The 15,547-nt window shown below is 26.5% G+C and overlaps 2 protein-coding genes across 3 annotated transcripts in view; one reads left to right on the top strand and one right to left on the bottom strand.

Annotated features, from left to right (window-relative positions):
• Nucleotides 1-202: 202 nt before the first annotated feature.
• Nucleotides 203-15,547, bottom strand: part of LOC129989460 (uncharacterized) — a 58,598-nt gene continuing 43,253 nt past the window's right edge. The window contains exons 6-11 of the mRNA XM_056098014.1: nt 8,863-8,940; nt 8,679-8,771; nt 8,498-8,587; nt 3,942-4,131; nt 2,609-2,838; nt 203-942 (exon numbers count right to left, since the gene is read on the bottom strand). Coding sequence (XP_055953989.1) covers nt 835-942; nt 2,609-2,838; nt 3,942-4,131; nt 8,498-8,587; nt 8,679-8,771; nt 8,863-8,940 — 789 coding nt within the window. The 3' untranslated portion in view covers nt 203-834. The remainder of the gene's footprint in view (nt 943-2,608; nt 2,839-3,941; nt 4,132-8,497; nt 8,588-8,678; nt 8,772-8,862; nt 8,941-15,547) is intronic.
• Nucleotides 5,471-15,547, top strand: part of LOC129989457 (uncharacterized) — a 30,037-nt gene continuing 19,960 nt past the window's right edge. Inside the window, exon 1 of one of the 2 annotated variants that reach the window (XM_056098008.1) lies at nt 5,471-5,714. The gene's annotated coding sequence lies outside the window, so the exon portion shown is untranslated. Of the gene's footprint in view, nt 5,744-15,547 lie in introns of both variants that reach the window. The other variant, XM_056098007.1, reaches the window with a different exon arrangement.

The following is a 15,547-nucleotide window of genomic DNA, read 5'->3' as shown; positions in this document are numbered from 1 at the left end:
AATATTTAGCAATTGAAACATAAAGATGATGATTTTATACAGACATACAAGTCCTGTAAGTATTACTGTTCTTTCTCCTTGATAAAACAATTCTGAAAAAATAAGAACCAATGCTGAATTAATTTTTAAGCAGCTTCAAAACTGTTCATATACAATAATAAACAATTTACATCGGATAAAACTCAAACCAGAATACCAAAAATCATATTAACGAAGGCATTTATTTCCAATAGTTCACTTTCAATACAATGTATTGATATAAAAATAGAAAAATAAATGCAAAAACACAAACAGCAAAAAAGATAGCAGGGTTGAAAATATGGAGTATAAAGTAATCTACTTTTTCATTTATGATTAAAAATTAATTGATTTATCTAACAAAACATAGCAAAAATATCATCATAGACTTTTAAGAAATAAACACAATTATAACAACTATAATAATTTTTTTTAAAAAATTGTCTCCAAAAATTTTAAAACTTTGGAAAGGCAAATCCTTTTTTTTATAAACATAAGATGTTATAAATATGATTTTTAAAAATAGGAAGAAAAAGAAACAATAATGATTTAATATCTTTAGATCCAAAGCTTGGCACTCCAAAACACAAACCAACTCAAAGCAAAGCCCAGAGAGCACTGTTCTTTTGATATGATGATCATAAATAAAGCCATATTCATCTTTATATATATAACTTAAAACTTGATGATTCTATAAAATGACTGCACAGTTTAATAAAGTACTTCCTCGCATAAGTACTGAACTGCAAAACACCAGCTTCAAGTATCAAGTTTGGAAATGTATGATTGCATTAATAAGTAATTATCATTGGTTTGCTACTGATCATCCTTCTCTTTGGCACCATGCTTCAAAATTCTAGTAAATTCAAGGTAATCAAACATTCCATTCTTATCAATGGGAGCTTCTCTATACATCTCGTCTACCTATAAAAGAACATGCCACACACAAAAAAAGTTAACAATTGCTGGAATTCACATAATTTTTTTTTTTTTTTTTGAAAAATGAAGCAAAACATTCAATAATCTATAAGCATTCATTTTTAAATTTTTAAGATGATTAAAAGCAACTAAATCTCCATATGCAAGAATTAATATCGTCTAAAAATAGTCAACATGTCTATATGATATAAGCAATAATCTAACAATCTGAATTACACAAAAAAAAAAAAAAAAAAAAAAAAAAAATTGAATTGAAAGATTTATATGATAAATCTATTTTCTTTATTTTAATAAATTAATTGGTATCCAGAATTTATTTGAACCAACTGGTATTGCACAGAATATTTTTAAAATATACTTATTATATTATATTTATTATGCAGTATTATCTGTCAATTTTTTATAAAATTATTAAAACAAATTATATGCAAATTTCTTTTTCAACATATTTATAATGTTAAAAGCTTGAACTTCAAATTATTTTTTCATAATATATATGCAATATAAACAAACAACAATAACAGACTTTTTAATAAAAAAAATTAAATCCCAGTCAGTTGATAAGAAACATCACCACCCACAAGAAAATGTTTGAAAATAGTGCTACAAGTATTTGAAACCAATAAAGAAAAATAAAATGTATCCCTGTTAAAATTATTTTACATAAAGCGATATTCTATACACAAATTTGTAAAATATTTTCTTTTTACATTAAAGTAAACTAAAATCAAAGAATTCCTTTTAAAATGAGGATTAGAGCAAAGAAAAAAAAAAAAAGATTTTTTTTTTTTTTCAAGACATTAATAAACTGAGGTGGTAACTTTTTTTTCCTTTCTATTATTACCAATCAACAAATCCATCATGCATATTGAGATGCATTTAGCCAAGAGATTTATAATATTTGATATTTGCACTGAAAATCCATCAAATTTATATCACATTGGGCAGCAAAATTCCTATAAGCTGATTGGCACAGCATAAATATCAGTCGACAAACAAGGCCTACTATTGATATAATACCTATATCCTCATAAGGAAGAAGTAAATACCTAAAGGATTACCTATAACCTAAGAATACTCATATAACCTAATTAATATCACTCTTATTAGACATCCTAATTAACTCAAAATGATAAATGCAATAAATCTGGAAGAGAGTGAAATGATTTAGAGCTGGTAATGTTAATTTTACTGTATTCATACATTTTTTAGATATACAACTTCAATTTTCAAAAAATATTCATTAACACAATTCAATAAAATCTGAAATGCACATTCTTACCAACTTATTTTGAAGTTAATTTCCTGGAGATTATGACATTTAATATTTTGATACTTAAATTAAAATAAAGCAATGATAAAATATTAGAAATTTTTTTTTTACCAAAATATTTTAACAGTTATGTTTGACCCATATCTAACCATCTTAGATTATTGGATTACTTTAAATAATTATTTAAAAATGAAAAAATTTTATGACATAGAATAAATATTTACAGTGAATAATGACTGCCAAAGAATAACAAGAGCACATTCCCCCCACCTACTAAAAAAAGTCATCAAAATAATACGCAGTCATAATACGCAGAATGAATAAACATGTAGGGATATAGGAAAATAATAATAGGAAACTATTAAATATTTTACTCACATCTTCATCAGTAAATCTGTCACCCATTGTAGTCAGAAGTTCTCTCAAACGTTCTTCATTGATTCTCCCAGAATTTTCTTCATCAAAGCAAGCAAAAGCATTTTTTATCACATCTTCTGGATCTGTACCCTGTAATCTCTCTCCAAATAATGTTAAAAACATTGTGAAATTTATTGGTCCAGGAGCCTCTTTCATCATTCCTTCAAGAAAATCATCTTCAGGATTTTTTCCTGTCGAAGAAAAATATATATTAAGAATCCAAAAAGCTAAATTTCCAATTCAATTAAATATTCAATAAGTACGGCAAAATAATAATAGTAAAAGTAATTCAAAAATGACCATATTTATCAGATTCAGAATAGTTTGGATTAATTACAACATTTAAAACATAACAAAAATGATGAGGAAATGTGCATTTCTTCTTATACATCAATAAAGTTTCAAAATTCTTAAATAAAAGAAAATAAAACTTCTAAAAAAATTCTTTTTATAAAATTTGATCTGTTGATAAAGAATACATCATGAAATGCTGTAACAACTATGTTATTAAATCAAATCTCGATATTATCAGAATGCTGCTTTTTAAAACTTAAAACTTGGGAATTTTTTTAAAAACTAGAAATGAAAAGAACATAGTTCTTACATAAAAATGCATACACTTATACAAAAATAAACAACGACTTCTAATAAATTAACTTCTTTGGAATTCTTTTTTAATCAAGTAAAAAAATATACAAACTATGAAATTTAACTTGCAACAAAGTAATATTTTGAAAAAGTATCAAATTTATTAAAAAGAACATTACTACTAAAAATTCATTTCTTAAATAATAAGGGGTTCCACATTAAATTCTTTTTAACTAATAAAATAATAATCTCTGAAAAATATTAATTCCAGATATCCATAAATTATGACAAATAATTTATGGATATCATTAAGACTATTAATTAAGAGCTACCATTACAAAACCTTTATGTATTTAAAATCATTCTTCAAAAAGTAAAAAAAAAAAAAAAAAAATCCTTGTTTCCCAGTAGAAAATCAGATTTAAAAAAAAAAAAAAAAAAAAAAACTGAAAAGCTTTTTTTGTTTTCTCCATCAAGCAAAAAAATTCACAAGTTATAAGAAGAATAAATAAACTATAATTCATAAAGGTAAACAATTTTAAAAATATAACTGAAAGAATTTTCAAATTAAACTAATTTTTCAATTATTAAATCTCAATCTTCTATGGATTTAGATGCAATATATTGCATATTAAAATTCAAGACAAACTCTTCACATCAATCACTAGAGGTAGATAAAAAAATATATATACATATACTTATTTACCTAATGATGCCAACATGTCATGAAGATCATCTTTATCTATAAAGCCATCTCTATTTTGATCTATCATATTAAATGCTTCTTTAAACTCTTGTATTTGAGCTTGATCAAACATGGCAAACACATTTGACGTTGCCCTCTGAGCTCGTTTTTTGGTCGTACCACGACCTCTTGCCTTTCTACTTGACATGATCTAAAACAAGAATATCCTATAATCAATCATAAATAGAAATAATAAACTATACATGGCTGATACCTAAATTAGCCTTACAGAAGAATTGAATGCATTGTGGCTATTGGTACTACATTATAACTTTTTTAAGACAGTAAATGTTCATCTTTTTTAATTTCTTATTCTATTAATTTGGCGAGCTTTGATAAGTTTTTTTTTTTTCAAGTTTTGATGAGAAACTTGGTACCCGATTCTCCTGTTTTATCATTTATTCCTAATAATCGACCCTTGTTCTATAAAATTAAATACCAAAACTCCAATACATTACAACCAAATTTATAGAACTTATGAAGGTACATTAATACAATTGGTAAACAAACAATAGGAAAAAATCTTTTTAACATAACAATGTTAAACTTGAAAATACAGGTCGAAAAACTAAAAAAAAAGATCTTACAATTTAAATTTCTTAAGAGAATTAAATATTCATTGCATTGTTCTATATTCCACTATTCTACAATGTGAAAATCCAATTTAAAACTAAGTTTTCTCTTAACTTAATTCCTATAGTGACTGCAAAAATTTACTGCTAAAAGATTTAATCAGTATAACTTTGATCTAATAAGTATAGAACTAAGTGGAAAAGAATGTCCGATATTTTAAAAAATTACCCACGAAATTTATACATGAAATTTTTAACTTAAGATAGAGAAATTCACATTGCTAAAAAGAATAATTATTAGCACGTCATTTAAATATTAAAAAAGGACAAAATTTCGAAAAATAAATATTAATACTTTAATGGAAAATTCTTTGTTTATATAATTACATTCACGATGAATAAAATCAAATTATAAGTTAAAACTAGTTACACTTAAATATTTTTAAACAATATAAATATAAAATAATATTATATGAAATCGGAATGACATTCGTTGAAATGATTCAAGTCAATGCCTATCAAGTGCTGCTTGGTAACATTGCTTTTCTCAGGTTTTAAAATAGTGCATTGCTAATTCTAAAAACAATGTTTAAACATTTATAGAACAGTGACACTGTTTCAAAATAGCAACAAAGTAAATTTTATTACTTACTGATATTTGTAAGATAGAAACACCTGCAATACCTTCCTAGACAACGCCTTTTTTAAATATCAAAAACGTCAATTTCACTACTCATCGCACAAAAACTCAAGAAGAAAAAAAAAAACATTATAGTATGGTTACAGTGAAGAAGATGAGTATCAAAATCTAATTAAAATATGAAGAAATAACAATCTGTCATCAGATATACTTTTTATTTATTGTTTCAGTAGGTTATTAAATGCATGATTAAAAAGTAAACATATTTTGTATTTAATCGGAAAGACATGATATTTAAGCGGACATTTTCACTTTTAGGTTAGCCTTGTGAAACAATTTGATTTGTAAAGCGGCATTATATTAGTATTTTAATTCTGCTTTTGGCGGTTTTAGGTTTTTAATCTGAAATCTTGAGTTTCAGTTTCGGATCGTATTTAATGTTGTGCAACGTGTTTGTAATAAAAGTGTTAACATTATTACAGATTTTTATATTTACTGGAAAATATTTAAGCACCTTCTAAGGTATAAGGATTTTTCCCCAATCGTATTCAGTAAGTTACTAATAATTTTACTAACATGCTTCCATTATTACGTTTCATAATTGTGTAAATTAAATTTTGTAGTATTTCATTTACTTCTCTTCTGCTATACCCGGTATGTATAATTATTTTTTTTTATTATTCGGCGAATTTTATGGCCAATTTTTTATGCCTTGATGTCATGAATTCAATAGACGAAAGTCGTCCATGTCTCCAGTTATCCATATGTCTCTTCCAATTGTTTACTTTACCTGTGAGAATAGAAGCATAATCATTTGGAAATGTGCGCAGTTATTTGATATTTCGGAACATTTGACATTATGATTCGGTAGCATTTGATTTACTTTGTCAAAACTTGTTCCAAATAAATGTGAATAATAACATATATAAATTTCCTAATTATAGCGAAATCGTTCATTAGAAATTTGTTGAGATTATATAATTCTAAGAAAGGTTAAGTACAAAGAAAGCTTTTTTCAAAACTTAGCGAGGTCTTTATGACATTGAACTGTGATTGAATGTTAATTTTTCTTATTATTTGAAAATCTGTTTTCGTGTACTTATCTTCAATCAAATAGTTACTTGTAAATGATATTTATGAAATAATGTTTAAAAGATCTTCTTAAATATTAGGATTAAGATCTGTTTTATTTATATTTTGTAATACAAGTACATTTCTATTGTATTTTATTAGTCTTATAAAAGATTAATTACATGGGGTAGTTCTTCAGTTCAAGTTAGGCTTGAGATGCTCTTATATGTTTTACACATTTTACTCTCTATTAAGTTAGAGATGAAATGAGAATAATAATGTCCTTTGCTGATCTCCTATGGCTTTTTTCAGATTCAAATTTTTAAATCAAAGTAATTAAATTTGTGATTAATAGTATTGTTAAAATTTTAAAAATAATTTGCATACAATTTCTGAAATGTATTATAGCAGAATTTTGACTTAATGTAAAAAAATAGTAATTATTTAATTTTAATAATAAATAAAACTGTAGAACTAATTTTCGTTTTTCTTGGTTTTAACTTTCAATTACAATTTATTGTATTGTCACTGAATTTTAAAGTGCAGAACAGTGTGTTTTAAAATACATACACATGTTAAAAATGTTATATTCAGAACTGAATAAAATTGATAGTTCAATATTTTTATTTATCATTAATTTTGTATTCATATTCAAATTTTAGACTTGCAGGAAAATATTTTAAATCCTGCTTCCACAAACTATGGAAGGGAATGATAATCTGTATTTGGAACCAGAAATCCTGTCCTTGCCAGAAACGGAACAGAACAAATATGCTTTATTATTAAAATCGACCAGTGACAGAAATTTATACTTATGACTGTTTTTACTACATTCCTGCAAGTGTTAAAAGCTTTGAAAAAAATGTCATTTGATTGATTTGGATATATGTGCAAAATTAAATACTGTATATTTCCATTTATAAATCAAAATTTTTGTGAATATTTTTTGAATTTAAATTATGTGAAGTTTGGTTTATATATCAGTCTGCTAATTTCATAAAATACTATGGTACCTCCTTACTAACCAGGCGTGAGCAGTAAATAGCTAAATATAATGAAATAGCACTTATTATTTTTTTATTTCATATTTTTGAGAAGAAAAAAAATTAATTTAAATGTGGTGCACTATTTATTTTGTAGAAATGAATTATTCTTTTTGAATTAAGTTGTTTTATTTTCAAAATTGTTTTATTGATTTGTTTCTTTGTGGCCAAAATGAAGTATGTGATGTTTGAACTCCAACCTAACAAATTTTCGTAAAAATGTATTGAAAATAAATGAATTCCATACAGGGGTGTTTGTGCTCCGGGGAAACCCCGGAATTCCGGGGATTTTGAACTTCGATACCCGGAAATTCCGGGGATCGTCGTTCAAAAGGAAGTAGGAATAATAATGGATTATTTATTTTGATCTGGGTAATTTTGTTTGCTTTGAAAGCAGAAAACGCAAGGTCAGTGTGTGTGGTGAAAACTTTTCCTTTCTTTCTCCAAAGGCAGTGATAATGCGTGAAAAGGGGGAAAAAACTTCTTTTTTGTTCTTTCCTTATTGCGAGTTATGACTCATTCCCCCGGTTCTCGGACATTCTCTTCTGGATTCTTTTCGGCAAGTAGGCGCGGCAGAAAAAAAAGGGAGAGACTTCGTTCGACCAGATGTGCGATCACGTGACCTGGGTTCAAAGGTCTTAATTTTGCAAAAAAAGTAATTCATTGAACTTTTATAATTAGGTCATTCAATACTTCATAATTGTAATTTTTCATTTCTCCCCCCCCCCTTCTCGAAACTCCAAAATGTCGGTAGTAAGTCCGTAAAAGTTTCAGGGGATTTTTTGGGGTCCCACAAACACCCCTGTCCATAGGTATATATAAAAATGATTGATAGATTCAAATACAATTACTAGAATTAAAATTATTATCATTGACATTTTATTTTACAATAAATTGAATAGAAAATATTCCATCTACTTTACCTATTTAATGATATTTTTACCTTTCTGATGACACATTTGAATATCATGGGATTAAAAGAAAAAAGGTCTTATATATTGGTTTTGTATTTTTAGTAAATTTTTAAAGGGGAAAAAATGCATTGTCAGCTTATACACATATTGTTTTATATTTGGTAGTATATTGTGTATGCTAGAAAAAGATGGTAATGGTATAGTCACCATTTGATTTTGCCATGCTCAGGGATAAATTGCTGCTGTTAATAATTCAAATGAATTTTGTTAAACTTACTCTTTCTAGAAAACTGGCACCATCCTTCTCGCTTTCTTCAGTAGCTTGATCTCTTATTTGTCGCATCAGTAAAAGTGGATTTGCTTTACTCTAAATAAATTCATCAGATATATTTTTTTTAAATAATTTAATCATATGTAAAAAGTAGATATAATTCAAAATATAAATTTGATAGACATACTCTTGCTGCAAAACTAGATTTCTCTTTGTCTGTGCTGTTAGAAACTTGAGCTGGCAATTGTTCAGATGATGAAATTAGTTGACTATTTTGTTTCTTTAGTGGGGGAAAAAATCAATTATATAGGAAGAAAAAAAAAGGCTAAAGCATTCCATTAAAAATGATAAATTAATTTGTTATAACTTACGTTAGAGTGTAATTCATTCTTTCCAAATTCATAAGGGAGTTGTTCTTGTGTTGGTGAAATTCCATCTTCTATTTGCACCTTTTAAAGTAGTAGTTATTAAAAAAGAAAATTTAATGTATTATGACACAGAAGTAATCAGTGTGAAATATTATGCAATAATATTTCTTTGTTATAGGTTTTTATCTTGTGATTTTTAGCCTTTGTCCTAGAATTTAGAATTTCATTGTAAATTTTTAGCTTCATAAATGTTAATAAATTTTTAATATTTTATTGAAATTGTTACAAAGCATGATTCTGACAACCTTAAATAATTAGGAAAATCACGAAACATAAAAATAATTTAAAATTTATAAGAGCTGTGTTGCTAAAAAAATTTTATATTCAGATTTATCCATTAAAATAAGTAACAAAACAAATTCACATTTCATATAAAGCTACATTGCACATCTTTATACACAAATAAATAGTTCCCAAATATGATTCTAATGTAATTAAAAATAATTGATATTTCTAATCTTATTTTAATTTCTAACTTTAGTTGATATTCTCTACTAAGAATTTATGTACTAAAATTTCAAGGAGGCTTTTTTTTCATGTAGATGCATTATTATATGTGTGTGTGTTTTAATCATCAATGCAATAGTTCACCACATTCTGTGTATCTTCATCATCAGTTATATTGATTAATGGATTAGTTTTTTTTAATGTCTTTTAGCTCTTACAAAATTTTATACTTATTTTATACTTAGCATGTACTTAAACATTTTCGAATATATAATTTCTTTGTTGAAAACAAAGAAAAATAATGTTATTAATAGATAGAATTTAAATTACATATTTTATGAAATAGAAATTTAGTAATTTATTGAATATTGAATAACTGTAATAATAATTTTAAAATGTGTATAATAATTGTTCATTTATTTTGTAATGAGTGTTATCAGTAAAAAAAAAAAAAATCTTTATTATTATCTATATTAAATAGTAAAAATGTCTAATATTTATAAATTGTTCATAAAATAAGACATGAATAAAATTTGTGTTATGATAAATATGTTTTGCAATATTCTAGTAATTTGAATCTCTTTGACTTAATTGCTGTATTGTTTTAAAACTATTATTTAAAATATTGTAAATATAGTAGTATATTTCTTTACCACTGTTCCTAAAAAAGAATTGAAAAATTCTTGCCAGTAATTTTCAATCACTATTGTAGTTTTATGGTATCGCACTGGGTTGATGTTGCCAATTATAAGAAATGATTTAAATTATTTGCTTCTCACTAGTCTTATAACTGCAAAGTAGTATTTAAAAAAAATATTTTCATATATGGACAATAAGAAAGATCTCTTTTTGAGATTTAAGAATATAATTACAATAAATCGCATATAGATATATCATATTAATGTATCAAGAATTCTGAATGTTGCTTGTGTTAAATATTACATTATTGACATGTCAATAGCAAAATTGGGAAAACACAGGAAATTTGAAAATCTACCATAAAACAGTAAATGTAGAAAATTTTGGAATTTTCCTTAAAAGCCAAAAATGTACAAAAAGTTTTTTTTTTTTGTTTTTTTAGAGTTTTTTTTAAACTAAAAAAAAATGCCTATCTCTAAACATTATAAGGATAAAAAAAAAACATTGCCATAACTTAAAAAAAACTAAACAGCTTTCGTAACTGTCAAACCACAGAAGCTCAACCTTTCCCATCACTCCCCATTTCTTCATATAGAGCAGTTTACATTTGAAGACATGAAAAAATTCTGATATTGTAATAGTGACTATAAGCTACTTGAATATTGGTTCAGCAGAATGTTTTATATTTGTGAAGAATATTGCAAAAAAAAAAAAAAAAAAATCATTTTAAAAAGCTGCTGCTTGTTTGAATCCACATTTATTGAAAAACTATTCGGTAATAGGTCAATAATGAATGGTTAATTTGCTTCAACTTCTTTATTCCAAAACACAAATTTAAATTTCTCTTGTATGTTCAGAATGTGCAAAGTTCCACTTTGAAATTTTTCTGAAAAAACTAAAAAGTGAATACAAAGAACAGCTTGATTCATTTAATGAAGAAATTCATTTAGATTTCTTTCCTAATGTTTTGAGGTCCAAAGATTTTCTCAATTTTGTGAAAGCATTAAAACAATTATTGCTAAGCACATGGCAATGTGACTGTGGAAAGCAGATTTAGTATCAACAAGAATATGTTTGTTTAAACTCTGAAAAAAAAAAATCCTTAATTTGTCCAAGAACTACATATGATGCTATAGATTTTTATGGAGGAGCACTTAAATGCAAAAGTTGCTACAGTATGCAAAATTAGGGCTTTCAAAAAGCTGACGATAAAAGAGGGAATATCCAGGAAATGTAAAACAACTTTGGAAATTAAATTGTTGCAAAAAAAAAAAAAAAAAGTGAAATTGATGATTGAAAAATATTCAATAGTTGAGGAAATTGATGCTCAAATGTATGAGATGGCGAACAACAACAACAACAACAAAAGCTTTATAATGCTTTTTCATGGTCATGATAGCAAGAATGTTGCTTTGTGTTTTATTTCAACAGAATCTTTAATTTGAGAGCAGGCCGGTGTGGTGTGGTGGTAAGGTCTCGGCTGGTGAGCCATAGGGTTTCAGGTTCGAGACCCGATTCCACGAAGAACCGTTGTGTAAGGGGGTCTGTTGCATGTTAAATCCGTCATGCCAAACATCCCTCCTCTGGTGTGGTGTGGAGAGGGGGTGCTAGCTCAGGTGTCGTCCTCGTCATCTGACCGTGGTTCAAAATTACGAGGTCTGTCCCAAAATAGCCCTAGTGTTGCTTTACAACGGGACGTTTATATAATTAAATTAAACTTAATTTGAGAGCATGAGCTATATATTTTTCTCCTTAAGTGAATTTGCCTTCAAAATTTTAGCCTGTAATAATTTTTTCTCTGTTGTGAATATAAACATATATTTAATATACTATTATTTTCTGTTAATGAGGAATTTTTCTTACTTCTTTTTGATTTTTTTTAATTGATAAAAACTATAGTCTGTGTATTTTCTGTAGGCGGTTCAAGGTCACATTTTCTACCTCGTTACTAGTACCAGACAACCAATAACGAGGTAGAAAATGTGACCTTGAACCGCCTATCGAAAATACAGACTATAGGAAAGTGTTTTTCTACTATAACTAGCATGCAAGTGTTGTTCTTGCATTTCCTCATATACTGAATACACAGAGAAACTTTTTTCCAGATTTGAGGTATAACCTTGTTTTAGATCTCACTTCTGATGTAACGTAGTTGCTAATGGTGCAAAGTTGATTTGTTTAAAAATACTTGATGATATCAGACGAAAAACTTAACATTTTCAATAATTGAATTCTACCCATTTCCCTTATCATTCTTAATTTTTTTTTTTTACATTGATAATGCATTATTTATTATGTTTTGCTGAGTTTCTTCTCTTAATAAAAATATAAAAAATAAATCAGAAGCTTTTTTTTTTAATATAGATTTAAGAACCATATGTATATTAAACTTAAAATGACAAAATAATAAAATTTAAATTTCTGCTATTAATGTCAAATACTCCATTACTTTTCTGTTACTATTTATAGATGTTTAAGTAAAGAACATTCAAGACACCTTTTATGCTCATCTTACAATTAATAAACCGAAACTTGCAATTAAAAGTGGATTTCAAGATTACAGTGCGATTACCATTAGTCAAATTATAATACTTTAAGTTTCTTTGTTAAAGACGCAAACCTAAACCTGTTTCTCTTATACATTAAAAATTGATTCTTCTCTTTATTTTAAACTGCTCTTTTTGTAGACTTCCTTTTTGCTAATTTTTATCTTTTTTTTAGAATCATTTAGTCAATTGCAATGCATTTCCTTTCCTTTTCTTTTAGGTTGTAATCTTATTTCGTTTATTTTCAACATTCTTAGAGCTATTTTTTGCAAATAATATTAAATTCTTTTGTAATTTGAAAATTCTCTACTCTGTACTATTTTTTTAGTTCATTCAAGACCAAACATTTTGTGATATGTTTCTTCTTTAAGGCTTTTATTAATCTTAATATTTTTATTTGTGAAAATCTGCATTCAACTGGCTACAAAACTGTATCATAAGAATCTTAATTCCTTCCCATATCTGATAACTTTTGCTATTTTACATATGTTAAAACTATCAATTCAATTGCTGGGCACTTCAAATCCCGAAAATACTACCAAGTTGCTTTCTGTATTATTCAAATTGATTAAATTCTTTTAAAATATATATATATATATATATATATATATATATATAATATATATATATATATATATATATATATATATATTTTCTTCTTTTAATTGCTTACAACGTACAAGAATAGAAAGACTAGTGTTCATTTTATAGCAGTATTTCTTTGGCCATTTTCCTCTCTTATCAATTTGTACTATTTGCAACGTAGTTGAGGGAGAACTTAACCAAACTTCTACAAATGAAGATGTATACAGGTCCTGGCATTCATGTTTCTCATCTTTTAATTGTTCTTCTAAATTTTATGATTAATAAGATTTTTTTTTAGCATTCTGTTTATAGAGAATTCCATACTAACATTTCTGATATCTGCATATAAATCATTGTTTGAAAAATCATTAATGCTATTAATAGTTATTCTTTCATCATTTTTCATTAATCTGAAAGTCTACAAATAACTAAAGGGCATTTTTCTCGCATCCTGTTCCAGAAATATCCAAATGTATTGTTTATCTTATAGAATTTCAAAAATGATTGGATAATTTTTGTGAATGATCAGAACAACATTAGTTTGAAAGTTAAAGTAGGATTTTTGTTATGTCTTGCATTAAATTTATATGATTTAGATTTTGGTGTAGGAAACTTGCTCTGTCAAATTTCCTCAATATATAAAAAAAATTATTCCTCATTTTGATTGTCCACTAAGCAGCAGCTCTATTTTCTAGATATCTGCTTCTAAAATCTCAGAAATTTTCCCATTCTGAAAATTGTAGATATAATTTCTCTCATCTTGCTATTCGAATCTTTGAATAAATAATACATAATATAAAAATAGATTCAGTTTTCTGCGTGGGGTGCTATTTTGCTATGTTTAAATGAATTAAAAACTTGCAGGCTAAAACTATCTACATTTATAAATAATGTTGTAAGTTCCATTTTTATGTATGTTTTACCATTCAATAAGTCAAACTTCCAGTTTACCATTAGATTATTCATCAGAATAGATAAAAGTTTTCTCAAATTCATTTTTCCATAGAATTCTGAAAATTGCAAAATATCTTAGTTAAGGAACAACCCATAAATGTTGAAACCATGTATTTGATTTCAACTTCCTTGTCTATTTCATTACAAAACCATAAGTATAAATCCATTTACTTTATTTACAAAGATTTATTGAATACTTCATCAAACTTTAGACTATATAAATTAGTTAGATCCTTAAATAAAACAGTCTTAATATGTAAAGCAATGTTGAATAAAAAAAAAAAAAAATACCTGTAGGAAGGGTCTCCCCAAAACTTTCTCATACTCTCTACTAAAGATTTTATCCCAGAGGATGCCTTGCATGTCATTGTTGTTCAATATTAACTTTTGGTGTGAATTTAGCATTTTTTCTGAATCTTTTGTGTGATCTTTGGCAATTAATCCCTGGTATCTCCCTAAAAGTATCCAAAAATTGAATTTGTGTTTTAGGTGTTTTTTTTTTTTCCAAATGACCGTATCAAAATTTGAAACAAAACTACAATTGGAATGTCACAAAATGCCATATCAAATTTGATATATTTAAGTCATTTCATTTTTTAATGTGCTTACATGTTTCTGGAAATATATACAATTAACCTTTGTTAGATTGACACAAAATTTCATAAGCATCTATATTAAAAATATTAAATATGTGCCCCAAATTTCATTTATCTTGCTCGCTTCATTTAGTAGTTATCATGTTAACTTATAGTCGAAAAGAACGGGCAGATAGACTTCCTCTGAATGGCGATTGTTAAAAATTTGTTTGAAATCTATAAATCTAATATTAAGGCCTTATACTAAATTTTATCCATTTAGCTCAAAGCGTTTTTGAGTTATCCATGTCACCAACACAGACATTTTCCAAAATATACTTTTTTTCAAAGAGAGGTCTAAAACATGGAGTTCCATCAAATTTTGGATTTTTTGATAATCATGAATTTTCTCTATGCTTCATATATGAAAAAGTAATAAGTAAAAGGCATTTTTTAACCATAGGAGAACTTTTTAATTATCTTATTGCTCATAAACCTTTCTCTCAAGAAATTCCAAACATCTTTGCTAGAGTTATGCAAATAACTTTCCATATACTTCCTAGACCATTTTATTTTGGCATCTAAGTGCTGTTGCAAACGTAATGAGTAGCATAATAATAATTTCCCAGCTTCTGAATATGAAAATTCCTTAGCAGTTATGTTTGCAATCTTGCTGACTTCTCTGCGTTCCTCCAAACTTGATAGAGAAAAGTTTGGTGACTGATAGTTCCCATTTTAAGTTTGCTTTTCTATATGAATTCCTAAAATATAGTCAAATCACAAACTGGTTTTCTCCTCCCCCCCCCCCTTTCTCTCCTAGGAAATAATGGATGTACATTTCACCTGTTTTTCAGGGACCTAACAAAAATTCAAGAACTTTTC

Source organism: Argiope bruennichi, chromosome 10 (genome assembly GCF_947563725.1).
Source record: "Argiope bruennichi chromosome 10, qqArgBrue1.1, whole genome shotgun sequence".
NCBI classification, from domain to species: Eukaryota; Metazoa; Arthropoda; class Arachnida; order Araneae; family Araneidae; genus Argiope; species Argiope bruennichi.
The sequence above is the reverse complement of the archived record's forward strand: the minus strand, read 5'-3'. Positions and strand labels throughout refer to the sequence as shown.